At 43.4% G+C, this 20050-nt stretch overlaps 2 protein-coding genes and 1 long non-coding RNA gene across 3 annotated transcripts in view; 1 reads left to right on the top strand and 2 right to left on the bottom strand.

Annotated features, from left to right (window-relative positions):
- The window catches only part of LOC110981420 (potassium channel, subfamily K, member 13-like), a 38478-nt gene extending 21467 nt beyond the window's left edge, over positions 1-17011 (bottom strand). Inside the window, exon 1 of the mRNA XM_022238984.2 lies at positions 11674-17011. Coding sequence (XP_022094676.1) covers positions 11674-12007 — 334 coding nt within the window. The 5' untranslated portion in view covers positions 12008-17011. The remainder of the gene's footprint in view (positions 1-11673) is intronic.
- On the top strand, positions 12916-19271 carry LOC147800336 (uncharacterized). Its single transcript, XR_015427854.1, has 3 exons — positions 12916-13040; positions 18603-18785; positions 19136-19271. It is a non-coding gene; the product is annotated as an uncharacterized LOC147800336 (long non-coding RNA).
- LOC110981419 (uncharacterized) overlaps positions 17334-20050 on the bottom strand; it is a 75571-nt gene continuing 72854 nt past the window's right edge. The window contains exons 28-29 of the mRNA XM_022238982.2: positions 19134-19303; positions 17334-18769 (exon numbers count right to left, since the gene is read on the bottom strand). Coding sequence (XP_022094674.2) covers positions 18635-18769; positions 19134-19303 — 305 coding nt within the window. The 3' untranslated portion in view covers positions 17334-18634. The remainder of the gene's footprint in view (positions 18770-19133; positions 19304-20050) is intronic.

Here is a 20050-nt window from a genome sequence, read left to right as displayed (position 1 = left end):
GCAAGGCACGCATGCATACATACATAAGCAGCTCGTTGTAACTGCGCTGACTAAAGTCACTTCATGCAACCTTGGATATTTTAGTACGCACATAGTTGAGGAAACTCAAACGTCAACGTATTGGGTGGCTGGTTTCCCTTTGGGTCTACGTGCCCACTGAATCTGTTGTTCCTTTAATTAAGGTCTCTGAAAATAAAAGTCTATAATGTAGTCCAAAAATAACTGCTCGTTCGATTCGGAATAAAGTTTAACGAGGGCCAACTCGACGCCAAACGTATTTTAGACACCATCAACTCGACATTGCTTTGCACTGTTTTGAATGTATACCAACTGCAGTTCTGCAGGTAGGGGAGTGATTTCACTTCATCGCCTTCTTCCAGGAGAAAAAAAAAAACTGTTGCGTGAAAAGCGTCGAGCCTTAAATTGTATATTCTGAAAGATCCTATACAAGCACTTCTAGAAAATAAGTAAAACACAAGTAGTTTATACTAATATTAGGAGCATTATTTCGAGTGTGCCCCTGTAGCATACCGGATAACGACATGTTAACAATAGACTGTAGTAAATACAAGGACACAATGTGTTAAAAATAGACTAATAAATATAAGGCAGGGGCTACACCCAAAATAATATGCATCGACTAACTATGGCAGTCTGTCCGAAAAAAGGGGCATACATGTGTATAGGACAGTCATATTTTGAAGCAATCGAGTATTTGAAAAATAAGATGATTCGTTATTCCTCTCCATGATAATCGATGGACCAATTATTTTGCTCTTTATGAAATACATCTTCCAAATTGACAAGTTGAAGCATAGACTACTCCTTTCACCTCGAAAGTACACGGCTACATCACAGACACAAGCTCCTTTTTTTTTCTTTACAATGGCGGAATGATGTAGTTTGTAACCGATTTTTCAATGCGGGCGATTCACAACAGTGCGCCTCCAACAGTTTGCAACGCGTTGGCCAATTGCAACGTGCGAAATTTGTCGACCCCTCCCAAGCACGCATTGGGTCGACAGATTTCGCGCATGGTGATTGGTCAACGCGTTGCAAACTCGTGGAGGCGCACTACTGTGAATCTCCCGTATTGTAAGGCAGATTCTGTCACAAGGGTGATTGCATCATTACATTCGTCATCTCCAACATTCACAACATTTGCACATTTCTTTTAAATCGCAAAAATTCCTCACCCTACCCCACCGAAAGAGCCTTGCCTCGCTCTTTATCACTCTATACGGAAGAATTGCACACCAAGGATAAAAGTATGCCGAAAGGGTTTAGAGCATTCTTGCAGGAGACAGCATCGTTGCAGCCATTTCGATCACATTTTGTCCACATTCTTCAATATCAGGAAGGACACATTCTGCCACTGCACACGAAATACCTGGCGGCAAATGCTGACAGTTCTGCCTGATCAGCTTGTTGGGATTCCCTTGGACTTGAATGCACTGTGATGACAGATTGGAAGGTAATGTCTTCACTTTGGGGTGATATTTCGGATACAGTAATTGTTCAGAAGAGAGCAATGGCTTCATGACAATGCATCGGTGTATTGGGAAAACAGGTTCCAAAACATGACCCGTTTATCCAAAGTCACATAGTGACTGACAACTTCAGAACTCTCACAAGGAAATTTGTTGTAATTTGGGGTCGATTTTCTTCCCGCCTGGATACAGGCGGATAGCTAATTTGACACTGAGCACAAAGGCGGGGGGGGGGGGGGTGACAGGAAACCAAATGCAAAAACCAGTAAAACGGGTAATTGTACCCATGTCGGAGAGCGCCGGGCGCCCTGCATGTAGTCAGTCGACGTGCGGCGCCGGTTGGGCAGTGCTCGCCCGAGCGAATACACAATGTACGCGCACAAGGAAGCGAAAGAAATCAAGCGAAACAAGATGGCGACGGCGATTCGGGATGAAACTGACAGCACCGCTGTAAACACCCGTATGGCGAGAAAGTCCGTGTCAGCGACGACCTTGGACGCCTACAGATTGCTATAAGTATGCATATTGACGTGAACGATGGAACTTCAGCGCGTGTGGATATGTGTGCTCATAATCAGACTGGCAATTGATGGAAAGCTTTTAATTTCATTCACTTAGACAGAGGGCGGTAACTATGACCCTATTGCAAAATATTTCTTGACTCGGATTAACAGCCGCCACAGGCAAAACCAAATTACAAAAACAAACAAAACGATCTTCAAAGACAGATTACGAATACGCACATTTTACACATTTCCTTGCTGGTGAAAAACGCTGTTAAAAAGTCTCTTGAACCAGGCATTCAAGACGAAACATGAAGAGAGAGACCCCCCTGATTTGTGTTGGTCATTGTCTCACTGGAAACCGAGGAATTCCTTTCAGACATCTGGGGGGGGTGTTAGGTAACAATAGTCTAGAGCGTGTATGGCGATTGGATATGTTGGGGGTACCCCTCGGTCTCATTTCTTAATGGATATACAAGACGGCGCAAGATGACCATCGTAGTCAATTTTTGATTTCCCACATATGGCTCTGTTAGGTGTACATGCATCTGGAACATTGTTTAAAATGCTCCGGTAACTGGGCTGCTGTGGGGCTAAGAAGAAAAGAAAACGTGATGCACCCAGGTAATGAGATTTGGCGTCGGTCGGCGCGCGCAAAATCGTGACCACAAAGGCAAGAAGGCAACCCGATCCGAAGTGGCGGATCGTGACTGCACTCAACTTGGCGTTATCTGGCTGGCTTATAACCTCCGCGGACCCCACGTTGGTAAAACAGAAAAGCACCATGTGTGTCTTTGTACTGGGGACTGCTGTGATCCACCCCCGTCCCTCGGGCCTGGGTGACATAGGAATCCTTAGTGGGTAGGATCGTGTACGTTACCAAGAAATAGACGATAAACAAGGCAGGGGAATCAGAGATTGAGATTCGTCATTGGCCATATGGCTTAATCGACATTGGGTTTCGTTGAAACAATATCAAATGCGCGCTGCTTGATTGCAAAAGCACGTATCCACACATTCACATTCAATGCATTCATTTCAGTATTTGTTCTCTTTGTAGGTATGCATTAAAAATGAGACAATGTTCATCTCAGCCCTGTTTCTTTGAATCCTTAGCGCATCTAATCCTCAAAGTTTCGTACTGATTTACTTTTATGTTTTTAAAGTTCTTCAAATGGAAGTTTTTACTGCTAGTGTTTTGCTCTTTTCTTTAAATGTTCACGTTCTCAGTGGCGGTTTCAATTCAACTTTGTCTTCATACCAGCTTTCCGTCGCACAACATCGACTGACTTGTTGGCCCACATGGACACCAACTGATACAAATATGCTTATAACACGCTCCTCTTACTTGCAACATCTTGAGTCCGTATATGTTCGGGTAAAAGCGGGTGGGGGGGGGGAAACCGATGTGTTTGAAGGGAAATTGATTTCCATCCCGACGAGCAGGATTTGTTTGCTCACTTCCCAGAGCAGACAAATTATTTGGTTCACCTTGCTGCAGCCTGCCCATTACTTCTTCCCCGTTCTCCCCCATCTTCGCTAGTGAATTAGAGCTGACATTTCCAGCGAAATCAATCCGGCAAGCCAATGTTCGGGGGATATGTACCATATGATGATTTCAGGCACGATGTCCCGCAACCGCCACAATCCCGCATAACAAGATGTACGAGATGCATAATTTCAGATCGAGTATCTTGTGTTGTAAAACAACCTCCGCCACCGATGTGATAGTAGGTCAGAGGGACGTCACCAGATAACTGCAAAAACTACTAAATATTGAAGTCACTCCTCGTTATGATTCTATACTCTAAATATAAAGACCCTTTTTGTGGGGTTAGTGGGTGGAAACTGCTGTTTAAATGCCTTATTTTTGAAAGTAAACGGTGTTGAAAGTTGTCGTGCGCTGACAGAGGTTGCGAGACGACCTCTTGACACCCACAAGTAAAAACATTTTCAGACAGGTGTTTCCCTTAGGTATTAGGACATCCGTCTACACTCCATAAAGTGGCTAAACACGGCCAATGTTTCGGTAAAAATAAATGATCTGACCTGCAGATGTAAACTGCATTAATGACGATCCTTTACAAGCACTAAAAGCAGTCACTATTGAAAGCTGAACCACACTAGCTAAATATCGCCGTATATGTTGCTCCGAGCAACTGTGGTTGCTCGGTACAATATATTCATGGACGTTTTTTTCAAGCGGATGATAGAGAATTTTTACCTTCAGTTTGGCTATTTCCATGCTGAAGAGCTGCGCTCATCATTAATTCAACGTGAATATAGGGCACATGGGTTTAGAAAAGCACACAGGAAGAAAACAATGTAACGTATCCCTCCCCCCAAAGAAGAATCAAACAAATAGGTGGCAGTGCTGGTCAGGTTTTTGGGTCTTTCTTCAGGTTTGAAGACAAATTTTAAAAGGTGAGCATCTAACATTAAACAGTTAAAGGATAAAAATCTTTATCATTCTTAATCTCTATAGCTTACTTGCACACAAATTAACATTGCTTTCAAGCATCACAAAGTATTACAAAAGAGCAACTTGCATGCAAGGCAAATCATCCGGCCGTCACCTGAATAATGTGGTGCCATCCTAGGCAGTTTGGGTACGAGGACAAAGTAACTGCACTTACAGAGCGCAGGGAAATGTCTTTTACTATATACGTGTCCCTCTGTTGAAAAGGAAAACAACCAGAAACAATGCATGATTACTTCCGTGTTACTGACGCAATGCCACTCCGCGCACTGCTTCATTGTTCAGTGTCTCGCGACAATTGGAAGTTAACATCGAATGCCCAACACGAACATTCGACAGGAGAGAAAAGACAGGGGAGGGAAGCGGTGTGGTTTCCGTTACAGATCACGAAGTGTTGATGAACGAACACAATCGGACGGCTGACATCGGTTTATCATTGGAGTTTTACAGGAGAAATAGAAATCTGATCTGGTGCGTGACACTGGCGAGTACAAAACAAAAGCCAATTAAGAATGGAAAGGGTCTTGTATACCACGACCTGCTTAATTATTTCAGTACAGTTTTCAATATTATTTTGTGGTATTTAGCATGCATTTTCCTTTCATTATTGTAAGCAGGGGCGTAATTCAGAGATTCGCACATGACAAATGTTCATCTGCAATTATGAACTACAAAAGGCAACACATTTTTAAAACAGTATCTTGTATACCACACTTTCACATCCTGTGATTATGTTAGTGTGTGAATGACAATGAAGACAGCGGTATACACGTAGATGTTTATTTCACTGCAACTGCCACAGCGTGTGGGTAGGGGGCTTGCTTTCTTTTCGCCCTCGGCAGCGTCGCTTTGGGGTTTCAAGAGATTTGGTTGGCATTAGAAGACCCGCGCATCAGAGGAGCCTCGCCGCCGCGCATTAATTTGGAGGGACACTGGTTAAAGCGCCGAGTATCGAGTGTCACCAGTTAGCAATCAATGTAGCCTCTTGCGCCAACAGGTACTACATTGCCAACATCTGCAGTGACGAAATGCCCGCTCTGAGGGCTTTCTCGCAGAATCGGTAATATGCTTTAAAGACCCAGAGTAAATTGAGAAACAGTCATCGGTTCTTTTCATCGATGAAAACTGATATCATCGGGAATCTGAAACTTATAACCTTACTTCACATTTTCTTGCCAAGGGAGGGGATCGGAACTATAGCAGCATAAACTCCTCGTTTGAGCAAAAAAGAAAAAAACGAAAAGAGAAATTGCAAAAGCTAAACGGACCAAGGCCATGAATTCACGATGGCATGACAACCGCGGCCAGTCCATCCCACGCAAAGTCAGTTGCCATGGATCCGCATAAATTCTTCATCGTCATGCCAACGCTAATTTGCCTACTCCCAACGGCAAATTACACGCGATCATGTTTTGTTTTGAGGGTCCGCGCCTTCATCCCATTAACTGTATACATGTATCAAGTTTGTTCTATTCTATCGAGAACAGGCAAACTTTCCGTTTCGGCTATACCGGCCTGCTAAGACCTCGTCAGAAAATATACCATATGGGGAACATGATTCCCGCCTGTAACCGATGGAATTAAACCCCATGGAAACATCACATCCACTCACGTAATGAACATTTTCCAAATTGACATGCTGAAAGCGACTCCAAATTGCCAGAATAATTCATATGAACCCATTAATAATTACATTCAGTAGCAAAGCATCGTAATTGCCCGAGCTAATTGGTTTTAGTAATTCCCCCATTTAAACATAAATTATGAACAACTTGCACCCGAGTGTGGGTGGTTTCCACGAGATAATGATGTTCAGCGCTTGGCCTAAGAGAGCTTTCATGCAAGCTCCGAGAGACTGTGAACGGTAATTCACTGGATTATTCAAAGCACAAACGCGCCCTGCCCGAAGAGTGAGAGAACCATACACGCAAGAAGCCTCCGAAATGAGCGCTATACGAATGCCGTGGTATGGGGGAAGAAGCTATGGCACAGCGGCCCCTGTTTTGAACTGCCAGTCTTGAAAATTATAGGGCGGGATATTGGTCACCTTCCTCTGGAGATACGGAAGTGTACTGAAACACTTTGTAGCGTCATTGGGGCATTTTTTATTAAGGCAAAGTTTAACATACCTTGACTATATACAAAATGAATATTACTACTTTTTTGTTGCTAAAATATTTCAAGGCTCACAGACTTGAGCTGTATCGCCCATCCCCCCATGCAATAGCCATCATGCAATACTTCAGATTGCTATAGTTGTTATAGCTTCTTTTAAATCGGAGAGGACGGTTGAAGATATTTTGCTACGATGCAGGTTTGTTGGGCAGAAAAAACCACTGTAAAAGTGGAGACTCGAACCACACCACCTCGAGTATTCTTTCGAAAGTTTACAACTTCAACAAAGTAAAAAAAATACCTTGCCACCTGCAAACTTGAATTACATATCTTTGACCCTCTAAAAAGCTGAGGTATTGAAACACACACATCCAGCAATTACCACGGGCAGGGATTAGAACAAAAACTTTAAACTGGGGGTACAAAAAAGTGGGAAATGAGGCCTCCCCCTCTGGTTTGCATGCACTGGCTGAGGTAAAACACCTGGTAACGTGGACCCCGGGTCTTCTGCAGCTAGCTGTGCGTGGGGACTCCAACGAGAGTTTTACTGTACGGAGCTACGGAGGCCGCTGGATGAAGCGAGGGTGAGCGAGTGATAGCAGATGGGCCAAGCTCTGCGGGAAACTCCCCTGATGGACTGGCTTACCAGCCTTAACAGCTTTCTGTCAGGGGCTCCAGGGAGATGTCCAAGCCTTTTAATGACTCGGCTGGCCAGAAACCGAGCACGGGAATGGGCTGGAATTTTATGTGCATTCGTTTGTAGATCTACATGCGATGAGCTATTGGAAATGCCGCACGCTGACAAGGGCGTATGGATTTAAAACTATCGCAGAAGTCATAAAGCGTTTACTAAACTGGTATGAAACACACACAACTATAAACTAATAGACCTACTCATACAAATTTACTCCTACACCAGGAAAGAAATGAGAGATGTCTTGCAAACCCAAATGATGGAACTAACATGACCACGAGAGACAATATGACAAGTCTTTATGGGCGGAACTACAAACTCTGTCAAACGTCAGAAGCTAAGCTTCACAGCAAAAACATACAGGGTCCAAATTTAATTCTGACGCCATAATGACCTCAACAACAGCTATTTTGGCGGGCTAACCAACATTTACTATTAGCAACATCCCTTGTTGTTGAATAAGAAAACGAATGTACCAAAAAACTACACAGAGAACAAACATTGCAAATTGCACGCACAACTGCAAGCCTCAACACCCGACATTTTGTCCCGTTCAGAGACAAAAACCGTGAAGTATTTTATTCACACATGGTAGAGCCGACAAACTTGTGAATACATGAACAGAGATTCGGAAACATTGTTATAATCTTAATGGTTATAACTTCCAAGTCGTATTTTTTTCAGAGCACCCCTTTTTCACTCCGCTGACCTTAGAAAATTCCCAAGTAAAGCTCCATTAATCCTTACCTCGGATTTACATATCAATGCATATTGCAGGTGTACAACTTGCTGTAGGAATAACAAATGAATATTTTTCCTCTTTAATGTAATGCTAAATGTGCCGTTACTTTGTGCGAACGTAATTGGCCCCACGAACTGGCAAAAGTGTTATTTGTGCGCCGTTTTTTTTTTAATTCTCTCTCCGTGATATTTGGGGCAGTTGTTAAAGAAATGTTTTGAATAGAACGGAAGGGCACGGTAGACCACCGAGAGGCAAGTTACGTCACGCAAGCGATGTTTATCAAGAAACGAAGGGAGGAGAAATGGCATATTTAAAGAAGGAGTCACTAATCCGTCTCCAAGGAGACATGGGAATGTACGCGTAAGGTGTTTGTTGATTAAGAGTGACGGCGGCCATCTTGCGCAGGGCCAAGAGCACATGCGGGGCCACTCTTGCCTGCACCCTGCTCATATGCCACCGCTTCCTACGCATAGCCCGGCGCTGGCTCGCGCCGGCCTGCTGCAATGTTTGCATAATCCGTTCTTGTACAAACGGGGCGCTGAGTTCCTCAAACACGACGGTAATTAAAGAAATCGAATAGCAAGAAATCACCACCGTCGAATCGGGCGGTGCAATATGTACACTATTCCAATTCGTCTCTTCGAGTCTTCCTATACATACAATAATGATGACACGCATCTTGCATGCACCACTCACATCAAAGATGTATGCATCCACTTATTATTTAATACCACTGACGTTTCGTTTTATATTTTCGTTTTGCTCCCATCAAGAGAGGACCTTCATCAAAATTAGTGGTCTATTTTTAGCAACCCCAGTTATGCAAATAAGATGGTGCTCATTAGGCCAAGTGAAGAGGTTACACATAGAATTAAATACATGTCCTAGGGAGAGTAAAACAAAAACAAAATAAGAACACACCAGAGAGATATCATGGGTACCGGGTATGGAATCAGGCTTTTAGGTGCAATTGGACTAAGTTTCCGCCCCAATGAGGGAAGTTCTGGGAGAAGTATCGCAGGTTTTTTGCCAGTTTCATTTCTTTACAATTCCACCTGTTTCACAAGCCTATCCAGTAACGCAATCAGTGTATCCATATGTTGCAGAGTATGTTGTACGTTAGAACAATAGCTGACATTGCTGTGTCTAAATAAACAAAAGTACATGATTACACAATGGTATCCTAAATAGCCTACTACTTCGGTGTCAAACGGCTACATGCAACAATGCATATATGATTTACGTCACCATACCTGAAAAACAAAATTGCCAACTATATTTTGCAATTCTGTACCTATATAGAATACCGTTGAAAACTGGTGGCTTTCCCTTCTAATCCTTGGGGAAATAATGCCCACTTGTCACTGTCCAACATAAAAACACCAACTGTTTTATCATGTTGACGTTCGGGAATTGCAAACGGCAACTGAATAGTGTTCGGTAGGTTCTGTGTACAAATTTTATTGGAAGCCAAGGACGATGTTCGGTACAGCCGAATGTTCGGTATAGCGGTGTTTGGTATAGCGACGTACTGGGCGATACACGCGACGCGCAAGGCAACACAGCCAGTCTCGATTTGTCTGCCCATGACTTTTACGCCAGGTGCTACCATACATACATTACAGCATGCTTTAACACGGTTAGTGCCACTGCACAAATCACCGTTTTTGCCAACACTTGACATGATGTACACGACGTCGGTAGAGCAAAACTGAAGCAAGAGACCTGTGCTGGCTATTCGAAGCAACATTTAACTGTTTCATGGGCTATTTAAACAAGGATACATGGCGATGTTCGATGTCACTTCTCAATTACACAAACACATGGCTTGGATTCACTTCAGGAAATACGTTGTTAAGGTACCTTCCTCAACAATTTCATACTGTTCCGTTAATTTTTATTTCCGTACACAGACACATATACAGAATACGTTGCTGACACAAAGCCCGTGTTGCTCGCATGTTACCTAGAAACATCTTCATGTTGAAGAGCCGGTACTGACAGAACTAACCAGCATAGGAACCGCTATGGGGAATGGAGAGCTCCTTGAGGCGTGTTTCGACAGACAAACGAAGGAAACGATTAAAAAACGGACCGATTCCGTGCCACTAGCCTAATGGTCATCTGTGATAATCGTCTATATAGCAACTTCAGCCAGGCGGGCACGCTCTGCTGCACGCCCTCATGATCCGTACGATTTTGCATGTCATTGTTAATCCGCATGACACACACACACACAAAAGGATTGGGAAAAACGCACTTCTCCAGGAATTTTTCCGTCAGTTTGGTCGTGCCCAACTGGCAGGTTTCACATACATCGTGGACCAAAATATCGGTGCTCTCAGTATGGCGGAAAAAACCTGCAGCGACCTCAAGCGAGCATAAGGGCCCTCCAATGATTTTGATAAAAACCTTTAAAATACGGCAACAGAAGAATCACTCTTGGTTCAGAAAATAAATACAAATTGCCACAACACTGGCAAAAATAAGACTGTGTTACGTAACAGACTGTACAAAAGTAACAAAAAATGTTAGATTTACTATCTAAACACATTATGTACGTCGTCCTCCCTGCAAGAACTATCAGGGATTACGATTTTGGTGTCACGTGAACAATAGATCCCTTGCAGATGGTACTCGGTAAACGTTCCTTTAACATGGCAAGGAACCACTTAAAAAGTCAAGTGCAATCCCTCTTTTCTTTTCTGAATTAAAGGGTTCCATTTTGTTTTGGGAGTGTTGTGCGTGCGCATGTCATTTCAATGCCAATTTGCACGAAGAGTTAGAAAAAAATCTTGGCGGTCCGAGACCAAACAATTGACATTTCATGCTGCCTAGAGTTACGAGGTTGCGCTGAAAAAGACAACAGCCTGTACCAGTGCAAACAGTAACTAGTTTAACAATTCTATCCATCCTATTATAAACACACAGTGCCTCCGTTGTAACATGATGTAATTTGATCTTTCTTTCTTTCTTGACTCAATTCTGATAGGTCAATGATCCATAAATTTCATACTACGTATATACATTTTGTCCAGCACGACTGGGAATGCCCAAGGCTTTCAAAATGAATACGGGGGAAAGGGCTCAGCAGTTTTCCAGAATTAATCCGAGCGTCCGAAACTGCAACACTTCTTCGCGTCAAACAATTTTTACTCTTTTTACTTTTTTGTGTCGCCCTTCTCCGAAAATTCCTAAATTCACTCTTTGTATCAGTCAGAAAATCAACTGAAATAACAAATTAAGAAAAATATTACCAATATGGATGAAATTTAATCTCCAAAACTCTGATCACAGACGCAGTTCATAAAGCATATTCACCAGTTAGTACATCTGATGAAAAGATGCACCGATGCCATCTTTCTCAAATAAATAATTCTGCACAGAAGTTGGGATTGTAATCTGGAAACGCCTTGGTTTGATTACAACTGGGACTTGTTCAGATTTCACAGAACTATGATGCTGCCAAGTGAACAGATGACAAGACATTTTGGCGTGATCGCTGTGTCTATGGGCTTGTAAGCGCGCGACCGGTTAACGTAACGCCGAGCCTTGCCATTTCGGTAGGTATTTTTACTTTGTACTACTATTACTACTCAATTTTTAAGTAGGGAATGTGCTGGTAATGGTGGCCAGTCCCCTCTACTTACCAATTGTCGAGATAACGGTGCACACAAAATAAAAGGCACCGGAAAAATCCCATCGATCCCTCTTCGTGGCAAGAAACCCCTTCTTGTCGGCTTCGGAGTACACTTTCAATATTTTCGTCAATTCGGAATCATTGATCAGGTGGCCATATTTTGCTTTAAATTCTTCCATGGTGGCGTTGAAAGATTTTCGGTCCAGCAGCTCCTGGTCGTGCTCGATCAGTGAGAAGATCTCGGCCCCAAGGAGCATGTAGACAAGCAAGGACAAGATAAGGAGCACGAAGCGTGCATTGTCCTCTTTCAGATGGATGGCCGCGCAGCATTTTCCCCGCGCCATACCTGCTAGCGGACTGCTCAGTGCCGCTTTACGCCAGTCCTGGGTTCAGCAGTCAATGCATAGGGGCGTCTCTTCCTCCTTCTTGTACCGACAATAAAAATATCAACAAACATTATATCCGATGCAACTTGAAATGACGGGAGAGGCGTTGGCCATGCCTTCTGCTGGGCGAAGAAGAAAGTGCAGTATGTATTCACATCAAGGGCGGTTGGCCGTGTAGCAGTCACACTGACAAACGCATTCTAGCGGGTCTGAAATGACGTACGATTCAAACAAAAAGTGATCTAACTGCAGACTAGCGGCGATGCCAGAATCACAACCTCTCCCCTGTCGCCCTTCACCGTATCACGCAAACACTATAGACATGGGAATGAATGAAGACCATGCCTTGGAAGTTGAACAGAGGCTTTCGAATTCACTGAAGACATTCCGTGGCGTTTTTCTACAAAGATGGCGACGCAATAAAAAAAATAATACAGCATCGCAATCGTACTAATTGACCACCAAAGTGGATGGCAGTCGCAAAGCTCGGGGCTTATTTTAAACGCTTCCCGCAGAATCAATTTCGTCGATACTTGAGCTATTCTCCGAATCTCAGCCCATCTGTACGCGGAATTCCCACAGAAACATCTTCAAATACACATCCAACACGATCCCCGTTTGCGTACATTGTCACCATTACTACAACAGCAGTAAAGCGCCAGTAAAAACAACTCGCCAACTCCAATGACCGTTACGTGCCGAAGTGTTGTTAGGTTTGGGCTGTCTTGTGCGCGCTGCGGCCTAGCCCGCCTAGTCGAAAATGAAAATGACAATTATCCCTCCGTGGCAGAATGATCATCATATTATTGCCATGGTTTCCGAGCACAATCGCCACTCGCACCCTTGGGATTTGAACGCAGCTTTTACAATGACAATCTGCGGCAGCAACGATGGACGCGGTAAAAGCAGGCTCAGCCGAGGAGGGGGAAGGCAAGAGATGCTGGGGAGAGCCGAAGAGAGCCAGCTTGGGAGACGAGACACTCATGAATATGTAAGTGGTCGGTACGATATATCATTGCCGAGTTGTCCCTCTGTCATTATGCTGATCGCACAGGTGCGCGCACAGCATCATCATGTCTATCATGTAGGCGATTATAATTACACCCGTGTGCGGGCACGACGCTCTGTGTCAATTGCCGTGTACCACGGGCAGCCACTGCCTGATGCGCGGCACCAACGACCAACCGCGGCAAAGAGTGTGCGTGCCGAGTTTACGCTGAAACAAGTCGGGCCAGTCGCCCGTTCTCGATCTTCCGCAATCCCGCCCAAAAAGCTCAACAGGTCGTTGCCGTGTGTCGACACACGGACACCTCGCCGCAGCAGTTAAATCACGGGAAATAAACGATCTGTTCCCGACCAACCAACCCAGAGAGCACCGTGGAATTATCGGATCCGGTCGGTGAGAAAAAAAGCAGCTGTATTTGCCTCTCGCAGATTCATGCCGCAGGTGCACGGCTCCCATGGTCACGTGATCGCCCTGCGCGATCGATCAGTGCTGCACGCTGCTTTATGTACATACCTGCTCATATTTTCATCTATGGCGGCTGCAATGAAACATTAATTAGCTCTATTATGGATGGGAAACTGACGGGTGCTTGTCGTCAGAAGACGGACAGTTTGCACATGAAAGAATATGCTTTTCAAGAGAACCAATCAATAACGTTAGCAATGAGGCAATTTTGTGTTGGTTACAGTTATCACGTTCAAGTGCATCTTAATATTTGGATTATTTTCCATAATTATGTCAACGGCACCCGATGTGCGTCTGCTCTTTTCACTGTAATTTTTGTAATATTGAGAACCCCCTGATCATTGAAACCCATCAAAATTCCAAACATGCTGCAACAAAAGCGACTTTCAGAAACATCGTTACCTTTTGGCAACGTTCTCGGGGTGGGGGGCGGGGTGGATGTGGGTGAAGCGGTGGCAGGTGGCCCACGGAAGATGAATCAAAGACAATCAATGACAATTACATTGTCACAATGACTCGTTCAATTTATGAACTATGGTTGGCCACCTCAAAGAATATCTGGCGGGATAAAAGTGAGATGGTATAACAGAGCAATAGGCCTACTGACGGTTTACTAAAAGTCACCTCTGTCGAAGTGTGACTTCTGAAGCAAACCCAGGATTTTCGGTATACTCTGCTAATCTGGCAAGGGCAATTTGCCGTACTGCGGTCAATAGAATAAGAAAAATAGAACAGACGAGCTGTTGCCCTCACAGTTCCATTGCAATACAGTATCTTCAAACAGATTAATGCCTTCAATTAGGTTAATACGGTTCCTGTGAGCCTATACGTCCGATGTGAACATTGGCAGCTTTCGGACAAGCACTGATTCTTGATATATTCTTTGTTTTGCGTCTATAACCTCGTTCCAGAACTTTGATTAAAATCTTACGTGGTAACAGCTCTATCGCCCGGAATTACTGGTAACAAGCTTGTGAATGTGACAACTAACGGCTATAAGTCAGCCTTCCAGCACCAAAGACACAATACAATAACACAACATAAATCGTATCACTCACATCAAAATTTGTACACTAGGCCTATTCGTAACTGTACAGAAGTTAAAAAGCAATATGAATTTAACAGACTATAACATTAAAGGAATAGAAGATGAAAGAGTCCCGTTTTAAGATATCACCACAAATTTGTAACTGGACAGACATAAGTTGAATGCGTTTCAAGGGGTGTTCAAATTGAAGAAATGAATGCAAGAAACAAGATCCTGCCCCTCTTAAATCTTAATTAAAAGGCATTTCACAACACACAGCAATTAAACCACACATAAATCGGCTCTCTTCCACACACGCTGCGTTAGTTGCAATACCTTTACTCTTGGACAAACTTCTTTTTTTCGGGGGAAAACGTCCTTAAAACGGAATTCGCATCTGTGCTTTCTTTTTGTTCGAGTCACCTTCCTTGACCACAAGTTGCCCTGGCAACAGTCGCTTGGCGTTGCCCAGGCGACGATGTATCCGAATGCACGTCATAATGGCCACGGTATTTCAAGGTGCAACCCGACAACGCGCGGATCCCACAAGTACAACGGGGAGAATGCATGAGTCAGCTCTCCAGAAGTTCTTTCTTCGTAAAAAAAAATATTAAATGTTGTGGTTGCTGGACCGAAACTTCTTTCTGTTTGAGGATAACTATTTGTGTTTAATTGCACGAACTGCTAGAATATCACCACCCTGGGCAGGAGTGCGAACATCATTTCCAAATAGCAAAAATGTATGAAACATTCCACTATGAAAAATGGAAGGAAGACAAGTTATTGAGTACTACAGGCCCCTGGGCTCGTTGTTGACTTTCGCCACAAAGCTACTATCTCAGTTTCTTAGGTGTTCAGCTACTTAGAGTAACAAGCAAAGGTACAACTACCCAACCCACCTCGAAAAACGCTTACTGTCCTCAACAAGGGAATTAACGTGGAATAGGTATACAACCATATTAAAGCATGAAAGACTTACAGAACTTTCATGGTTTTAGACCTTAGCCTTGAATTTTCGCTTTCAAAATCAAATGTTTTTCATTGAACAACAGAGAAAAACAGAAAACGTTATTTGAAATTTCAAACAGCCTTACTATATGCAAAATCACTAAAAATATCTTTGATCACGGATATATTCTTAACCCCCCCCCCCCAAAAGGAAAAGAAAACAAAACTAAACAAAAAATACAACCCCTAAAACAAAACAAACAAAAAGAAAAAAGAATGAAAAAAAAAACATGTGGGGAGAAAACAACCCCTAAACGCAGAAGTAGAACTGTATGAATCCCAGTGTATATTCTTTTAGAACTGGTTGAGCCACTAGCGAGTGGTAAACCAGGTTAAGCCGGTAGGACTGCGGGATCATTCCCCGACAGCGCACTCGACTGGGAAAATGGCTTGGCCGACAACGTGTTCAATTGTCGCAATATGGTCAATGACAAGTCTCGTCGTGAAATGATATAGCCTGGACGTGTATAGTTTGCCCACCTGCCCAAAGTCAGAAAAGGGAAACGCATGGCAGGCCCTATCCAAGCCGAATGTCAAGATTTAACATCTTTCATCAAGGGAAATTTGCAATTCTAGCATTGCACATTTACCCATAAAGGGTTTGACATACTTCAGCTTCTCCATAAATACATGGATTTAAATCCAATCTAGTGATTGTATCTGTTGAACTGAACCTTTCATATACCTAAAAAAATATATGTTACGGCAAAGATTAAAATCTGAGCTGTTCTTTTTGCTGATTGATTGGTGATGTTAGGAGTAACTGTAATTCATTTTAGAAGAATCACGCACGAGTAGGCCTACCAAAACTATGTACTAGTATACGTGTTTCATTGAAAACACTAATTATTCAACACTGCCATTTAAACACTATCGCTCAGGATGTACCCGTACATTTTTTAGTTAACGAGTTTCATTGAAATACCGTCATTTGTTGAATCCTGTATACTATAGGCCTATCTACTGGTTGGGAAAACACGTTGACCGTTGTTGCTCAGTAAGACCGATCTACTCTACACATTCAAAGCCCGTATAAAGCAACCTCGAAATGCACAGTCTGCTTGCTACTTGTCTGCGCAATGAAGTCACAGTAGTAAGCTCATTTGACAGCAGCACAGCAAGGTTCATCTTAATTTTCACATCTTCGTCCATGCTTTGCGCAGGGGCATCTTACTCATCAACCAGCGGTACATGTACGTTCATAATAGAAAAACAAATAGGAAAATTAGCGAGCAAATTCATGTATGCATTTCAAGCGCTCCATCAACATCATGAAATGTTGTGCATACGGGGCTTCCACGGTAAACTGCATGAAGCCACACACACATACCGTGGCAACTTTGGACACGGAAAGGATTGCAAGTGTAAACATGAACCTCCTACTCAACAACGTGCTCATCATTTCACATGGGTAGCTCGTACACCACAATTCTTTAAAGCACGGGATGAGGTTAACACAGACCTTCGCTTACTGGCAATCACTTCCAGTTGGCAGCCGCCCAAAGCCGTGTCTATCACACCCTGTCAACACCTGATCGAGCCGGTTGGCGTGTCCCCAGTCATTCCTGGTGACAATGTTCGCGCCTGTAATCGAATCAGAAGACGGCGTCGATGGACACTCGTCCTGAGCTAATCTCAGCTTCAATACGATGCGGCATTACCTTCTTCAAAATTCGCCCCCCCCCCCATTCGGGAGCTTGTAGCGCTTCTGACAGTGGGCCCGCCGACTAAACCATAATTTACGGCTCAAACTCTACACAGAAGTAAATAAGACAATGTTGAAATATTAGTTTCATTTATAAAAATCCCGTCACACGACTTCACAAAAAAACAGGTTTAACTGCATTTAAACTTACCTTGTTAACACGTATAGTAGCCGTTGTTTCGTTCAGAACATTATCATTTGATATTTGACGTCTTGAACTTTCAAAAAATTGAATCACTAACTGTCACTTTCATTGCATGACATTGTAGACAAAACAGCAGTCTGCAGAGTTGGTGGTCGATCCTCCCTTGGTCATACATGGGCGTTTCCCCCTTCATTTTGATTATTTTTAAATTGTCGTGATAATGGCCTGTCAATGGAAACCAGGTCATCTTAGCTACCAGGCCCCACGGACGAACTACGTGCATTCAATAGTTAAAGCAGTACTTGGATTACGCCTGTAGACAAAGGGAGACAAAACCGTTCCGTTCAAAGCGTCAGTGTTTTAGTTGCTCAAGCAGATTGAAAAGAAAATTCCCGCCAAACAAACAAAGACTTGGCGTGCTTGGGGGTAAATTTCTAAACTTGAAATTGTCATCCCCCTTCTCTTCTTGCTTTAGAGTCGTACCTATAATAGAGTACTGAAGTTTGACGTCATCTTGAACCGAAATGTGTAGAGCAAACGAATGGAGTGCGCGCGCGTGTTGGTTCATGTACAGGTTCTCGCGCTAATTGCCTTTTACGTGTACCCTGTGCGCGTGACGTATTCACTTCGGTACTCCATAGCCTTGGTTCTGTCCAGCATGTTTCTCCAGAGCTTCTTCAAATATTAACTCACGATATGGTGTCATATGGTGCAAATATCTTTCGCACAACACCCCAGCACTTTACAAAGTCTTCCCCAGTCACCTGGCGTTTGAACGACAGCCTCCAGGATAACAGACGCTTTCTGTTGCTGTCTCCTTGTCATATCATGAGCACTGATCACTGTAGCAATACGTGTGTATCAAGATCCCCGCATCTTCAGGACATGGAATTTCCTGACTTTCCCACTACCTGCATGTAGGCCCCTCAAAATTCCGTGAACCAGTTCGTCAAAATGTAGATCAGAAGTATAAAACGTCTTTGGCACCTTATCACATTCATGATAAGGCCGTCACGGGACGATATTCAATGATATCCAAAATGCTAAAATGATGATATAGAATTTGAAAAAAAAATTAAAATGATTGGATCCTTGCACGTGAATTCTACATTATCTTGACGTTTGCCAATTTAAATTTAAAAAATCAGACCCTTCTAAGGTCGGAAATGATTTCTGTCCATTTCCATGACTTTCCAGGGTTTGGGGAATACCATGATGTACAGCGACAATCAGCATGCACAGGAAGCGAGTTCCGGCCTGTAATCCCATTGGTTGCCCCAGAGGCCTGTGCACAGGTAGCCCCCTGGTCCCTTTCCTCCAAACAACGGCCCGGTCACGACGAAGTCTGGTACAAGGTTCGAGAACTGTGAAACCAAAAAGGTCAAGTACTTGAAGTGTAACCTGAATTTGGAACCTTCATCTTGAATTAAGTAGAGGCGGGGTAAGCAAGCTGTAAATGTAAGGGAGGGGTGTATGTGACTTGCCGTGTTCAGTTCTTGGTAGCCAAAACATTTGGCACCAAATGCAAAACTTGCCTTTTTACGAGTGATCCGATTATGAACTACCCCCCCCCTGAACTTTATAAACGCTCAAGGCATGTTCACCTAATTAGAACTAAAACTCACCAAAGTTACCAAAAGGGAAGGTCTGTAAAGCCCCCCCCCAAGAAATGTATGTATCATCAATTTGGCTTGCTTCATGACTGTCATTTCCATGTACTGTACTTACAGGAGACCGAGTCATGGGAGGGATGGTCGGACTAGCAAGACGCACAACATCTTCGATTCCTTCAGGACTATTTCCAAGCAAGACCAGGGCAAGTCTCCCCGCGTGATGAGGAGCCAGAAACAAGGCCCCAGTTCTTTTCTCTTTGAATTCACAATCGCCAAGCTCCAGACCTACAAATTAAACATCGAAATGTATGAGTCGGGATTATGGCTGATAATTTCCTAATTTTAGTTAACGCAAATCAAAGCAGTAATGTGTTCGTTTGTTTGTTCTGTTCACGAATAATAAGCAGAGTGGCATCTGCCCCGTTCAACAATTGTAAACCGCACCAAGGTTATTTCCCCGTCAGGTGTCAGTAAATGTTAGCGCAATCAGTCAATTTGTGCAATCGCTCCATCTTTGCACAAGCCGTCGGACCTCTTGCGTGATTTGCCGATAATTCCGCTATCTGCCAACAGCGTTTTGATTGTCTTTCCATTTCGCGGTTGTGGAAGGGTGTTTGGAGAAAATAAGGAGGTACATTTTGAGATTTTACATCTATATATATATAGGATCGATTGACAGCGCCACGCAATCGCGCTCAACATAATAATCACAAACATGATATACTTGGCCAGAAATCTCGGGGTATAGATTCCCCTAACACTTTTTGACCGGGGGAAAGGGCCATTTTATCTCCCCGCACATATACGTGGTCTGAAACTTAATTGAAAGGAATTAAGGCAAATTATGAGAAACTTTGGACTTCCTAACCGAAGTGCACCCATTAGCACTGAAAAGGGGGGAAAAGTGAAAAAGAAAGCAACTATATAAAATAATGTATGCGCAAGTTCAATGCTCAGGCCAGAGGTGTGAGTATGAAAGGTATACAGTTGGGTGAAAAAGTTTACATACACCTGCTAGAACAAAAACAGTTT

The sequence above is a fragment of the Acanthaster planci genome, linkage group LG01 (genome assembly GCF_054643075.1).
Source record: "Acanthaster planci isolate LZ-2023a linkage group LG01, COTS_SCS, whole genome shotgun sequence".
Lineage (NCBI taxonomy): Eukaryota > Metazoa > Echinodermata > Asteroidea > Valvatida > Acanthasteridae > Acanthaster > Acanthaster planci.
Note: the sequence above shows the minus strand (reverse complement) of the source record. Positions and strands in the feature narration are given on the sequence as shown.